This window comes from Trachypithecus francoisi, unplaced genomic scaffold (assembly GCF_009764315.1).
Source record: "Trachypithecus francoisi isolate TF-2019V2 unplaced genomic scaffold, Tfra_2.0 Lachesis_group12, whole genome shotgun sequence".
Classification (NCBI taxonomy): Eukaryota; Metazoa; Chordata; class Mammalia; order Primates; family Cercopithecidae; genus Trachypithecus; species Trachypithecus francoisi.
Window position 1 is genome coordinate 109359237 of NW_022681457.1, and position 15129 is coordinate 109374365.

Consider the following 15129-nt stretch of genomic DNA (forward strand, 5'->3'; position numbering starts at 1 on the left):
AAAGTGCTGGGATTACAGGCATGAGCCACCGCACCCAGCCTTTTTTTGTATACTTTTAGAGATGAGGTTTTGCCGTGTTGCCCAGGCTGGTCTCAAACAGCCTCCCAAAGTGCTGGGATTACAGGCGTGAGCCACCGCACCTGGCCCCAAGAGGACTTTACATCTTCTCTGGGTTCCAGATTAACGGGCATGTTATTCTGCCAAGTTGCTTCATCTTCTCACAGGCTCACTGAGCCCTCCATGAACCAAGGACAGGGGTGGATGTGAAGTCTGGAAATCCAGAGATAGTTTAGATCCCAGCCCTGCCACTGAGTCACTCCTGGGCCATGGAGACAACTGTGAATCTTCCTGACTGGGCAGATGTGATGACAGCTGCAGCAACGGGAACCATGTGACCTGGAAGTATGGTCAAAGGATTCCAACTGCAGAATCCTGTAGAAATGGTTATTCATCTTGTTTTTCTGCCTAACCAGTGTGAGCAAGTTGAGAGAAAGCACCTTGTCTTACACATCCCCATCCCCTCTCAGACATAATGGGCCTTACCCATCCTTGTCCCCTCTCTTAGGACATAATGGGCCTTAAAAATCTGTGAGTTCATAGTCCTCTGGCTGCTTTCTGCTTCCCTAGGAATAGCCCTCCTAGTGGCTAGGGGCAAAGTTGTAAAAACAAAAAACCCAAACTGGTAGAATAGATAAGTACTTTAGAGTTAGGTAAGCGTGAAGCGTGGGGGATTTTTTTGTTTTGTTTTTTTGTTTTTTTGACAGAGCCTGGCTCTGTCAGTCAGGCTGAAGTGCAGTGGCATGATCTCGGCTCACTGCAACCTCCATTTCCCGGGCTCAAGCAATCCTCCCATCTCAGCCTCCAAGTAGCTGGGACTACAGGCGTCCACCACTGTGCCTGGCTAATTTTTGTATTGTTTTATAGAGACAGGGTCTTACTATGTTGCCCAGGTTGGTTGTGAACTCCTGATCTTAAGCAATCTGCCTGCCTCGGCTTCCCAAAGTGCTGGGATTACAGGCGTGAGCCACACACCAAACCAGCTGTGGGTTCTGAGTCGGTTTCACGCTGACTAGCTGTGCAGTGTGACCTCAGACAAGTCATGTTATGTTTCTGAATGTCTTCATCAGTACAAGAGGGTAATACTATTTATACAGGTTTGTTTATAGAATTAAATCAGGTGACCTCTGTAAAGCTCCCAGTGTCTGGCATTTCGGTGGCCTTCGGTAAAGCTTAACTCCTAGATTATTCCTTTCAAAGCAGTGATTTGCCCTACTTGAAGGCATTGCGGGAAGATAATGGTAAAAATTAAATGTAATAGACAAACTCTCAGTAATGACCCACCTGTACCCTTTCCAACCAATGGGCATTTACTGAGCACCCACCTTCTGGGTAACAGGCCTGGTATCCAGTGCTGGAAGGGTGGACGGGAGCTCAGAGTTTCAGAGCTGAAAAGTCAGCCCCAGGAGGGCAGTGACATCTTGCTGGCCACTGTATTTCCAGCCCTTAGAATGGGCCAGGCACATAGTAGGTGCTCAGTATTTGTTGAACGAATGAATGAATGAATGAAAAATACAATCCAGCGGGCCTCTGACTCATTTTTTAAAAGTTGAGCAAAGTCCCTTGACCTCTCTGAGCTGATGTGTGTCCCCATCAGTGAAGCTAGAGATGTTTAAGTCATCTCGAGGTCCTGCCGAGCAGGATTAATATAGAACAATAATATTAATTATAGCTACAATCATAACTAAACGTGGAGCACTGCTATGGAGGGAATAACATGTTACGTCCACGTTATGGAAGAGGAAACTAAGATACAGAGCAGCATGGAAGGCTCCTGGAGAAGGGGGGGTTTCAAGATGTTTTGGAAGAAAAACTGGGGATCAGACAGAGTAGCAGAGAAGAGGATCCACGACCCACAGAAAAAGGCCTTATCCAGCGCCGTCGCGCGGCGCTGCCTGCGGACGTTGTAGGAGGGACGAACGCAGGCCGGAACCCGCCCAATCCAGCCTCCGGCGTCTCCATGGCAACAACCTCTGCACATGCGCCGCGAGCACCGGCGCCTGAGCTGCAAGCACCGGCAGAAGCCGGACGCAGGCGGGGCGGAAGCGGGCCTGGCGGGCTGGGGCGGTGGGCGCGCGCGTGGGCGTTTAAAGGGGCCTTCGGCACCCGGGTTGTTTCGCCGCCGGGAATGCTGACGGTGAGGGCTAGGTAGCCCCGGGAGTTGGGATCTAGAAGGTAGAGGAGCAGCAGGGCTGTCTGACCCCCGGAGGTGACAAGGGGAGAGGGGCTGGGTAAATACCTTTGCTAGGCAGCGATGGGATGACTATCCCCAGGGAGCACTGCGGAGGAGAGAGGCAACTGAGGGACTGCACTTTCTGGTACCCACCGGGAGAGTCAGCAGTTAAGAGGGATCACAGGCCCGGCTTGGTACGGGTCACCCCCCTTCCCAGCATTCTGCCACTTCCCTACCCAGTCGCGGTGCCCAGCCATGGCCAGACCTCCCGTGCCCGGTTCGGTGGTTGTCCCAAACTGGCACGAAAGTGCCGAGGGCAAGGAGTACCTGGCTTGCATTCTGCGCAAGAACCGCCGGCGGGTGTTTGGTAAGTGCCTCCCCCTTTCCTCCAGCCTGCCACTTGTCCCTCCCTGCCAGTGTCACCTGTTGCTCTCTGAAGAGAGCAGAGAGGCAGGGCAGTGAGAGCCTGCTGCAGTCTTCAGCAGTCTTCAGCCTGGGGGACTGAAAGCCCTATCTCTGGGACTCCCCACCCCTAAGTCTCCTTAGAGCTAATTCCATCGTCAGAGCCAGGAACATGGAAACAGCAGAAACCCTGCCAGCAACCACTGTCACCAGAGATGCAGTTGATTGAGCTCTCCGCTGGTGCCAGGCCCTCTGTTGGACACGTTACACAGTGTACGTCCGTTTAACCTCTCAACAGCACATGGTACAGACTTGGCTAATACCACACCCTAATAGAGGTGAGCCTCTTCCATGTTCTGCTGTCTCTAGGATGAGACACTAGTGTTCCCCACCACTGAACTGCCTGGGTGAGTTAGTTCAGTGAAACTGACTCACCCAGGCAGGGCCCGACTGACAGGCCGGCAAAGGTGCCTGGAATCAGCTGTGGAGTACAGTTCTGGGCAGGAGAAGCAAGGTGCCAGAAGGCTTAAGACCAGAGAGTGAGATAGCTAGAACCAAAATTTGTGAATAAGTCAACGGTTTATTTTTTTAAAAAAAATTACACTAGATTCAAAATACGACCCTCGAGAAGGCCAGGCCTGGTGGCTCACGCCTGTAATCCCAGCACTTTGGGAGGCCAAGGTGGGCAGATCACCTGAGGTCAGGAGTTCAAGACCAGCCTGGCCAACATGGCGAAACCCTGTCTTTACTAAAAATACACAAATTAGCCAGGCATGGTGGTGCGCATCTATAATCCCAGCTACTCGGGAGGCTGAGGCAGGAGAATCACTTGAACCCAGGAGGCGGAGGTTGCAGTGACCCTAGGTCCAGTCATTGCATTCTAGCCTGGGTGACAAAAGCGAAACTCCATTTCAAACGAAAAAAAAAAAAAACCCTCGATTGTGGCCACTGTCCCTTTAATCCCATGATGGCTGGTAACACTGTATTTGGGGTCACACATACCCAGGTAAGTGACCCAGGCTCCACCACTGCTAGCTGTATCACTGGGGATAAGTGAACTCTAGCCTCAAGTCCTTCTGTAAAATGGAGATAATCACAGTATTTATCCCATAGAGGTCCTGGGGAAATTCATAAGGAGTGTGTTTATAACATACTGAGCAAGGTCTGGCATACAGTGGGTGTTCACTGAAGGTTGGTTGGTATTGTATTTATTTTGCATTTAGTTGTGTTGAGTGGAAGAGAATTGAGTGAAGGTCGAGCTGATTTTCTGGGGACATCATAGAATCCACTGACCATATTATCTATACCACAGATAGGATCAAACAGCCGTAACTTAGAGGAATGGCAGTGATGGCTTTTAATTTTTGTGTTTTTATTTTAACCACAGACATTTGGGTTTTTTTCTTTTTTTTAACAGCTGGGTTTATGCACCTGAATGTATCATTCAGTGATTGTCATGCAGGCCCCACAAGAAACGTGGAGAGCAGAGAGACTGACTATAATCACTTAGGCCAGTCTCTTTGTATCCCAAACTTCTGTAAAATTGGGTTGAGTATTAAGAGCCACAGATGGGGCTGGGCGCGGTGTCTCACACCTGTAATCCTAGCACTTTGGAAGGCCGAGGCAGGCAGATCACCTGAGGTTGGGAGTTTGAGATCAGCCTGACCAACATGGAGAAACCCCCTGGCTACAAAATTAGCCAGGCATGGTGGCACATGCCTGTAATCCCAGTTACTCGGGAGGCTGAGGCAGGAGAATCACTTGAACCCAGGAGGCTGAAGTTGCAGTGAGCTGAGATCATGCCATTGCACTACAACCTGGGCAACAAGAGCAAAACTCCATCTCAAAAAAAAAAAAAAAAAGAACCACAGATGGTTGGTTAGCCCTGAAGAAGCCATTATAAATGAGGTTGTCCCTGGTTGTCCTTGGCTGCGTGTGGTGGCTCATGCCTGTAGTCCTAGCACTTTCAGAGGCCAAGGTGGGAGGATTGATTGAACCCAGGAGCTCAAGACCAGCCTGAGCAACACAGTGAGACCCCATCCCTATTAAAAATAGAAAGTAAAGAAAAAAAATAAAACTAAATAAATGAGATTGTCCAGCCCAGGATCTGATGGGGCAAGTGCAGGATTTATCCCCATCTTAGTTCATTTTATGCTGCTATAACAGAATACCACACTCTGAGTTATTTATTTATTTATATATTTTTTGAGACAAAGTTTCACTCTGTCGCCCAGGCTGGAGTGCAGTGGTGTGATCTTGGCTTAGCAACTTTCACCTCCCAGGTTCAAGCAATTCTCCTGCCTCAGCCTCCCAAGAAGCTGGGATTATAGGCACACATTACCACACCCAGCTAATTTTTGTATTTTTTTTGTAGAGATGGAGTTTCACCATGTTGGCCAGGCTGGTCTTGAACTCCTGACCTCAGGTGATGCACCCACCTTGGCCTCCCAAAGTGCTGGGATTACAGGTGTGAGTCACTGCGCCTGGCCTCCTCTGGGTAATTTATAATGAACAGAAGTTTATTTAGCTCATGATTCTGGAGGCTGGGAAGTCTAAGAATATGGCAGTGGCATCTGGAAAGGACCTTCATGCTGTGTCATCCCATGAGCAGAAGGCAGAAGGGCAACAGCAAGACAGCAAGACACGCCCAAACTGGCTTTTATAACAAACCCACTGCCCCAATGACAACATTAATCCATTTATGAGAGCAGAACACTCGAGCTGATCACCTCGTATTAGGCCCGACTTCCTAACACTGCTGCATTGGGGATTAAGTTTCCAACACATGAACTTTGGGGGACACCTTCAAACCACAGCACCCTTTGACCCTGCCTGGCTCCCTTTTTGCCCTAGGGCTGCTTGAGCGGCCAGTGCTGCCGCCACCTTTGTCCATCGACACTGCCAGCTACAAGATCTTTGTGTCTGGAAAGAGTGGTGTGGGCAAGACGGCACTGGTGGCCAAGCTGGCTGGCCTGGAGGTGCCTGTGGTGCACCACGAGACCACCGGTGAGTGGGACCTCAATCCTTTGCCCATCCTGGGAGGCCCTCCTTGGGGGTGGAGGCAAGAACCTGGCCCTGGACCACACAAGCCAGGGTTGATACCCAGCTCCACCTCTTACTCTGTATCCTTGGAAAGTCACTTCACCTCTCTGAGCCTACGTGGGCTCCTTGGTCCCAAAGGAATAATAGTACCTACCCCACAGGGTTGTTGTGTGGTTGCCAACAGAGGTGGTGGTGGTAACATGCCTAGCATCAAGCTATGCCCCAGGCAGATGCTCAGGAAATGCTAATCTTGCTTTCTTGTTTCTCACCACTGGATGCTGATTGTTCTACCATGTTGAAACATCTCCCAGCGTCCTGGGCCCTTTGGGTCTCCCTGGACATACAAATGAAACTGCTTTGCCATAGCTAGGGCTGCTTCTTCCTGGTATACCAGAGTCTCCTGCAGGGCTGGTCTCTGTTTCTCCCATCAGACTGAATTCTCCCGGGTCAAGGACTGGGCTGCCCTCATCAAACTGGGGACCCATCAGGGCAGGGATGTATCTCTTCTTCCTATTCCTTCCTGGCCCCCTATTCCTCCATCCCCACCTCTCCCATGCTGAATGGCTTACCCTGGCTCCCCCTCAGGCATCCAGACCACCGTGGTATTTTGGCCAGCCAAGCTGCAGGCCAACGGCCGTGTCATCATGTTTCGTTTTGAGTTCTGGGACTGTGGAGAGTCTGCACTCAAAAAGTTCGATCATATGCTCCCGGTGAGCAGGCATATGGGCCTGGGTGGGCTCTGCCAGGGGCTGGTTGGGTAGTAATGAGCTCAAGGCACTGCTCAGAGATCTGAGCTGGCACTGGAGACTGAGTCCCAGCCCATGCTTGTCCTAGGACCAGCCGCTCCGTGCCCTGGGCCTCGGTTTCCTAATCTGTGAAAGGAGGGATTATTCCTGATTCTTCTCAGGGCCCTGCAGTTGATGGGAGGTGATATGGTTATATGCCTCTCCATCACTAGGCTTGCATGGAGAACACAGATGCCTTCCTCTTCCTCTTCTCCTTCACTGACCGTGCCTCCTTTGAAGACCTCCCTGGACAGCTGGCCCGCATAGCAGGTGAGGCCCCTGGTGTCGTCAGGATGGTCATCGGCTCCAAGTATCCTTTGGATACCCTCAGCAAGTCATGGAGCAAGGGGGTCAGGGGCCCAGTCTCTGCCCAGACGTGGAATTCAGCACCTGGGCTTTTACTTCAAGGGTACAGCATGGCTACCCCAGCTCCTAGGTGTGGGCTCCAGGGAGGAGGGAGAGGCAGGGTCTGATGGGGGGCTGTGCAGAGGCACCCAGCCAGGTTCCTTGACCCTCCTCCAGATTTGACCAGTACATGCACACAGACGTGCCTGAGCGGGACCTCACAGCCTTTCGGCAGGCCTGGGAGCTACCCCTGCTACGGGTGAAGAGTGTGCCAGGGCGGCGGCTGGCTGATGGGCGCACGCTGGATGGGCGGGCTGGGCTGGCTGACGTTGCCCATGTACTCAACGGCCTTGCTGAACAGCTGTGGCACCAGGACCAGGTGGCAGCTGGCCTGCTTCCCAGCCCCCCAGAGAGTGCTCCTGAATGAATTAACGAGTGGGTGTTTGTGATCCCACCCCCAACCCTCAGGTCTCGACATAGGGCCTGAGGCTGAGGCAGGAACATGGGTCCCATCTGGAGGACTAGCCAGCATGACCTGATACAGAGGATGTGGCCAGAGAAGGCCGGCCCCCAAGCAGCGCTTTCCTTGCAGAATTCGTGGCAGGGAGGTGGGGAACAGGGCCCTGAGCTCAAACATCTCCCACGGCCTTTCCCCCTTTGGCAGCACCCATGGAAGGTGACTGGAAGAAGGGGTGCCTCTCAAGTGACTTCCATCAAGAACCCGTATTGGTTGAAGTGACACCATCTGTTGTAACAGATAAACTCTGAAATCCCAGTGCTGAACTCCATGTGTTCATTCTTGCGCAGGCCTCGGCTCAGGAGGAGGTGACACAGAGACCCAGCCCCGGAGACCCTGTCCAGCTGCCCTAGGGCATCAGCACCCAGTCAGCAGCCAGGGAGTGAGTGCAGGTGGGAGGTGGCCCCCAGCTTTCTGTGGACCAGGCCCAGGGTGGCACCTCATTCTGCCCACATTCCAGAGGCCAGCACCTAGCAGTCATGTAGTCATGTGGCGCTGCGGGGGAGGCTGGGACATGGAGTCCACCTGTGAGTCCAGGAGTCAAGCCCGTTGCTCTGCAGGGCCTTTCTTTTTCTTTCTTTTTTTCTTTTCGGAGTCTTGCTCTATGGCACAGGTTGGAGTACAGTGGTGCGATCTCAGCTCACTGCAACCTACACCTCCTGGGTTCAAGCAATTCTCCTACCTCAGCCTCCTGACTAGCTGGGATTACAGTCGCCAACCACCATGCCCAGCTAATTTTTGTATTTTTAGTAGAGATGGGGTCTCACTATGTTGGCCAGGTCTCAAACTCCTGACCTCAAATAATCTGCCAGCCACAGCCTCCCAAAGTGCTGGGATTACAGGCGCGAGCCACCGCGCCTGGCCTGCAATGCCTTTCTTGATCATGAAGCTGTCAGGCCAGGCTTAGGATAGGAGTCCTGGCAGCCCAGGGGCACCTGAAAGCAGCACCATGCAAGGCCAAGGACCATCCCAGTGGGGGTCAGAGCGTGAGCTGGCCTGAGAGGCAGCTCTGTCCCATGGAGGCCATCAAGGACAAGAGCCGGGAGGGGAGTGAGTAGGCCCAGCCTTGTGTCTTGGCCCTGCCCCATAAGCCAGAGACGCTGGTGAAAGTAGGCTAAGGAGGATGAGGGGAAGGCCCCAGGGAAAGGGGCCTTTATACGATCCCCTCCAATGAGCCCCTGCCCAGCCCCATAGATGAACCCCTGGGCTGAGGCCTGGCTTGCGTCTGGCTCAAAGCAGAGTGTTCCCAAAGCCAGCTGACTCCTGGAACTCTGTAGCTCTGCCCAGGCCCCACTCACACAGCATGACCTGTGCTCACACACACCTGCGCTAAGACGAAAGCACTTTCCGCTCCTGCCTGCTGGCACACACAGGAGGTCCAGACTCACCTGTCCTGATGCCTGCACCCAAGCACACTGCTCACATGGCCATCCACACTGTCAGCCTGTCCTCCCTGGGTACTGCCACCTACATTTGTCAACCCTTCCAGGGTCTGGGCCGGAGGAAGGACTGATTCCAGCACCTTCTCACCACTGACTAAGGCTTAGAGCTCAGGTCCTGCACTTATCCCACATCCCAAGAAGGAATGTCCCTGGACGGGACCCCAGCCTCAGAGCCTGCAGGCCAGCTCCCACTCCTGCAGCCCGCAGCCCTGCTTCCAGGTGGATCTGTCCACATCCCCCTCTGTCCTTAACTCCAGGAGAACTTAGCTCACCTGGGCAGCAATGGAGTGGAGGGTAGGGCCCAGAAGGCAGCCCCAGGCCTGACTGTGGGCCTGCAGCTACAGGCATTTGTGCTTAGGAACCACCTACCCCACATCCCAGCCGGTCATCTCTGGGCATAAACCACCTCCCCCCCACCCCCAGAAAGGAGGCTTCCTGTCCCTCTTGGGCACCAGCTCAGCCAAAAGCCAGAAAGCTGTCTGGAGCATAACCTGATCCCCCCTCCCCGCCTCCACATGGCGAGGCAGGGCAGTCTTCTCCTGGCTGGCACTGCTCTGGTCAGAGAATTGACCCTCATCTACCTTTACACCAAACAAGAGGTATCTCCCTGGGTGAGGACAAAGTGGGGAGGGCAACAGGGCTGGGGCTTAGAGCCCCTCCACCAGCCATCCAGGGCTGCCTCCTCAGCTCCTCCCAGCGCAACCCCGGTGCCACTTTAGTATTTAGTAGGCCACCCCTGGGGCCTCCATCACCACAGTGCAGAACTGGAAGCCACAATGCTTTGAATAGTCAGCGCCTGTGCCTCCTGGGAGGTCTCTGGGCAGCCCTGTGGAGAGTGGGTGAGAGGAGAGCATGTTCTTACATGCACGTGTTCAGTCAGGCTGATGGCATGGGACTGTGACCTGTCTGGTCACACAGGGCCTCAAACTCCAAGGAGCCCCACACCTGGTTTAATGCTCTGCCATTGCCCTCTTGCTGATGCCCTTCTTATTTTTTTAGAGACAGGGTCTTGCTGTGTCGCCCAGGCTGGAGTGCAGTGGCGCAATCATCACTCACTGCAGCCTCGAACTCCTGGGCTCATGTGATCCTCTCCATTTCTCCCCAGCCTCGGAAGTAGCTCCCACCATACCCAGTTAATTTTAAAACTTTTTTGAGAGACAGGGTCTCGCTATATTGCCCAGGCTGGTCTCAAACTCCTGGGCTCCACTGGGTACAGTGGCTCACGCCTGTAATCCCAACACTTTAGGAGGCCAAGGTGGGTGGATCACCTGAGGTCGGGAGTTCAAGACCAACCTGGCAAACATGGTGAAACCCTGTCTCTACTAAAAATACAAAAATTAGCTGGGTGTGGTGGCAAGTGCCTGTAATCCTAGCTACTCAAGAGGCTGAGGCAGGAGAATTGCTTAAACCCAGGAGGCAGAGGTTGCAGTGAGCCAAGATTGCACCACTGCACTTCAGCCTGGGCAACAGAGTGAGACTCTGTCTCAAAAAAACAAAACAAAACAAACAACAAAAATGAGCTGGAGGAGCGAGTTGGAGGCCCTTCCGCCTCTGGAACACTGGTGGGTGAGGAGAAGCAGGGAAGCTGGTGTTCAGCTCTATTCTATAAAGAAAGGGTGGATCCTGAGAGGCAAGGGGTGGGACTGAGGCCTTGTTACGTGGTCCAGAAGGAGGTTGAAGGGGAAGTGCGTGACCTTGGAAGTCCCCTGTAATTCTCTTTTGCTCAGTTGACACATCTGTAAAATGGAGATAGCAGCACTCACTTATTTGAGTTGTGAGAAGTAAATGCATGTGAAATGTTTAGCGTGTGCCGGGCACCAAGTTAAGAGCCCAGTAAATGTTGGCTGTTATCATCGTCCTTGTTATTACAGTAGCAGCGGCGGTTCTGGTCTGAGAGCAGGTGGAGGGGAGGAAGAAGCGTCCCAGATCGCGCTAACAGCGCCTCTATTGTTACACTTCAAATTTAGTCAGGGGTGCGAGGAGGGACGGGTGGCCCAACTGGGCCGATTGAGAAGCTTCTGGCACCTGCAACTGTGCCCCATCCCCTCACCTTCACCCCTATGCCTGCTGCACCCAGGACGGCAATGACGCCACCGACAGGAACCGGGACGACAACTGTATCTCGCGCCCTGCGGCGGCATTTATGTCCTGGACTCCAGGAGTAACATTTTCTGAGACGGGAAAACCTACATTGGTGAGACTTGGGCCAGACAGGACTCTTGTCCCACCTCACCCACAAGGCCGGAGTGACCAGGCCACAGGCTCTCCCTTAAACCTCCTTTCCCTTCCCAGAGGAATCCCGCAGCGTCTCTTGTCTTTTTCTTGCAATGGGCAGTTCCTTCCTCGAACTAACCCTAATACCTTTTGCTACAAACTCAAATTTCCTTTAATTTTGGCCTTAGTACTAGGGACTGATGAACTCAGATCCTTTCCACCCAGATAAAAGTGGGGCCGGGCGCGGTGGCTCACGCCTGTAATCCCAGCACTTTGGGAGGCCGAGGCGGGCGGATCACGAGGTCAGGAAATCGAGACCATCCTGGCTAACACAGTGAAACCCCGTCTCTACTAAAAATACAAAAAATTAGCCGGGCGTGGTGGTGGGGGCCTGTAGTCCCAGCTACTCGGGAGGCTGAGGCAGGAGAATGGCGTGAACCCGGGAGGCGGAGCTTGCAGTGAGCCGAGATGGCGCCACTGCACTCCAGCCTTGGCGACAAAGCGAGACTCCGTCTCAAAAAAAAAAGTGGGACAGAGCGGGAGCGGTGTCAGACCGCTCCTAACTGTCCCCCTGACCCCGCGATGGGACAGACTTTGTGCTCGCCTGGGAGGAGAAGCTGCGACTCCCGCGGCTGCGGTAGAGAGGCGACTCAGGCTGCGGCCCTGGCGGAAGAATTTTCAGCGGAACCTGGAGGAGGTGAGCGCAGAGCCGGAGGACTGCGGGTCCCGAGGCCGAGCGCAGATGCCCCTGGCCAGCTCTGAGACCAGCACAAGCGCCTTCAGCAGCTCATCTGTCAAATGGGTTTGGCTGTAGTGTCAGCCCTATGCAGGGGCTATGACGATTACACGGACGAAGGGTGTAAAACGCTCAGGCCAGGGCCTGGCACATTGGAGGCACCCAAGAAAGGGACAAGATCAGTCACTATACGACGCGGCCCACCCGGCATCTGTCTCCGCGTTTGAAAAACCAGGGTGTTCGTTTTCCTCATTTGAAATTTAAACGAGGATACGCATGTCAAAGCGCTTTTGAAGGCAGAAAGGACCGACGCGAAAAATGGGACCTGGCCAGGCGCGGTGGCTCACGCCTGTAATCCCAGCACTTTGGGAGGCCAAGGCGGACGGATCACCTGAGGTCCGGAGTTCGAGACCAGCCTGGCCAATACGGTGAAACACCTTCTCTACTAAAAATACAAAAATTAGCCGGGCCTGGTGGCGCATGCCTGTAATCCCAGCTACTTGGGAGGCTGGGACAGGAGAATCGCTTGAATCCGGGAGGCGGAGGTTGTGGTGAGCCGAGATCGCGCCACTGCACTCCAGCTTGGGCAACAGAGCGAGATTTTTGTCTCAGGAAAAAAAAAAAAAAGGGATCTGTCACCTCCCGGGACCGTAAGGGGAGGGGCTTAGAGGTCTTTCCCTCTCCTCCTGGGAAAGCAGGCCAGGAAAGCAGCCCCGCGTAGCGCCGCACCCTTCACCGAGAGCCGAGAGCCGTGTAGCACAGCGTTTAGAGGCGTGTAGCACAGCGTTTAGAGGCGTGTAGCACAGCGCCTGAGAGCCGCTGTGCTACACCGAGGAACTGAGCCTGCGCGCGCCGCCGCAGGTGGAAGGGCGGGACGGGTCAGCCCGGGGCAGCGTCTCCTCAGGGGCCGTAACCCTGTCCTTGACCCCAGGCCCGGCCCAACCCCGACTCTGAGGGCTCGGGGGGAGCCACAACAGCGCCTGCGCCTGCGCAACCCTCTGCAGCAGACGGTGCGCAGCCGGCGGTAGGACATTTGCGCCTTCCGCAGCTCGGAGCCGGGCCAGTGAGACCTGGCGGCGCCTCGAGTGAGCGAAGTGTGTCTGCGGAGGGGCAGGAGCTAGTAGAAGCCTTAGCCTAGCCAAGGCTGATTTGCCCCTCCTCGGCGTGCCTCAGAGGCAACTCCTGCGTCACTTGCTTTAGGTCTCAGACTCTGTTCTTTCCGCAAACTGGAGCCCCGGCCCTACCCACCATCCCTGATTCCCACCTGTTCAATCCGATCTGATGCTCACCTGACTGGAACACACGCAGCCCAGGCTGCGCTCTGTGGGCAGAAGGGCTCTCTGGCAATGGCAGCTGGCGTGTCTCACCTGCCTGTCTGCAACGGAGAGGCTCTGGACTGGTATTAGGTTTCAGATCGGGCGGAGGGCTGGGCTTCTGACCCCTGTTGCTCTCACAGATTCCTGGGCAGCGATTCCCATGACTCCTACTTCTCCTACATGTGGAGGCACTGAGTGGTGAGATGGCTGCTTGGGGCGAGTCCAGCTGGGACCTTAAGCGGGCAGTTGACGCCAGGACTCCCCTGGCAAGTGGCAGAAATCCTGGCCCGCACAATCTCCGGGAAGAAGAAACATACAGAGATGGGCATCGCCCACCTGCTGTCAGAGGGCGTCTACACTGCAGCCTTCCCACAGCATGAGGAAGAGATATCCCAAGCTCAGATCTCTCCCAGGCCTGACAGCATGGCAGCAGTGGCTGGGGCATCCGGAGAGCACTCTCAAACCTCCCTGCAGCTCTCCCTCCTTTTGTCCTCCTAGGATCCCTTTGAACTGCCTGGGTACCAGGTACCCGGTTCAGATCTCAACTCTCGCCAATTGCTGTACCCATACTGGGCTTGCTGGGGATACTGTCACAAGTACAAGCCCATGGACTACGTATGAGAGTACTTTGGGGAGAAGGTGGTCATCCACTTTGCCTGGCTAGGTGAGTCTGGCGCTGGGGTGGGGTCTGGGAGTGGGGCTTGAGTGCAGGGATGGGGGTTCATGAGCTTTCTCTTACCCTTCAGGTTTCTACATGGCCTGTCTGCTGCCTGTCACTCTGGTGGGCACCCTGCTCTTTATCTCTGGCCTTGTCACCGTGGGGACCAACACACCGGTGTGGGTGCCTGCAGAAGGGTTGGGGGATGGGCTGGATGGGCCAGGTTGTCCACCTGGTTGAGGATAGGCCTTCCCAGGATAGGCACCCTCTGCTCATAGAGAGGAGATCTGTGCCAGTGGGGGTGCCACTCTGTGATACCTGTGCCATGTGGAATATTTCCGGGATCTGCCCCATGGCCAAGGGGAGCCAGGGAAAGGGGAAAAAATAACAGGTAGGTATTTTGGACCCAACCTGGGCCTGGATGCTGGCCCTACCTTGTGCCCTCTCTCCCCTCCTCACAGCTGAGCTGCCTCTTTGACCACCCAGGAACTGTGTTCTTCAGTATCTTCATGTCCTTCTGGGCCATGGCCTTCCTGGAGCACTGGAAGCAGGGAGTGCCACCTTGGCCCACCACTGGGACTGCAGCGACTTCCAGGACCACGAGGTGATGCCCAGCTCAGCCCTCCAGGCCACAACCACACTTCCCAGAGTTCTCAGAGGCCAGAAAGTGTACTGGGAAGAGCTCAGACTTTGGAGTCCAACATCCTGGGATCCAAATCTGGCTTCTCCTCACACTTTTCCCGGGTCACTTTCCACCCTCCCCTGACATCAGGATGCTATAGGCTTGGTGAGGTGAAACATTGGGAGTATTATATAATAAGCTGGACCTTGGCCGGGCGCGGTGGCTCAAGCCTGTAATCCCAGCACTTTGGGAGGCCGAGACGGGCGGATCACGAGGTCAGGAGATCGAGACCATCCTGGCTAATACGGCGAAACCCCGTCTCTACTAAAAAATACAAAAAACTAGCCGGGCGACGAGGCGGGCGCCTGTAGTCCCAGCTACTCAGGAGGCTGAGACAGGAGAATGGCGTGAACCCGGGAGGCGGAGCTTGCAGTGAGCTGAGAGCCGGCCACTGCACTCCAGCCTGGGCGGCAGAGCAAGACTCCGTCTCAAAAAAAAAAAAAAAAAAAGCTGGACCTTGGAAAGAGACCCTCCCCAGAACCGAGAAGGATAAAACATTCCACCTACCCACCCACCCATCCAGCTACCTACCTGTCTATCCAAACATCTAATCATTGATCCTGAGTTCGCTTCTCCCTACCTCCTCTGCCACACCCCAGCTCTCCCCACTCCAGTCCAAGTCACCATTTCCTCTTTCCTGGACCACTGCAGTGACCTCCCAACAGGTCTCCTTGCCCCACTTAATTCATTCTCAGCTGCCAGTACGGCGACATTCTGTGTTACCTTCCTCAAAGCCTTCCAGGACAGTCTCATTTGAGAC

General features: G+C 54.5%; 1 protein-coding gene across 7 annotated transcripts; it reads left to right on the top strand.

Moving 5' to 3' along the window:
* Window positions 1-1817: 1817 nt before the first annotated feature.
* CPLANE2 (ciliogenesis and planar polarity effector 2) lies at window positions 1818-7579 on the top strand. 7 transcript variants are annotated; one of them, XM_033228248.1, is made up of 6 exons: window positions 1818-2597; window positions 2795-2970; window positions 5486-5638; window positions 6260-6384; window positions 6633-6769; window positions 6982-7579. In XM_033228248.1, the coding sequence occupies exons 2-6, from the start codon at window positions 2934-2936 to the stop codon at window positions 7229-7231; spliced, it is 702 nt and encodes a 233-aa protein (XP_033084139.1). In that variant the 5' UTR covers window positions 1818-2597; window positions 2795-2933; the 3' UTR covers window positions 7232-7579. The 7 variants fall into 7 exon arrangements, with proteins under 7 accessions (XP_033084139.1, XP_033084140.1, XP_033084141.1 ...); XM_033228249.1 differs by having other exon boundaries at window positions 1818-2424; window positions 2768-2970; XM_033228250.1 differs by having other exon boundaries at window positions 1818-2424.
* The last annotated feature ends 7550 nt before the right edge of the window (window positions 7580-15129 follow it).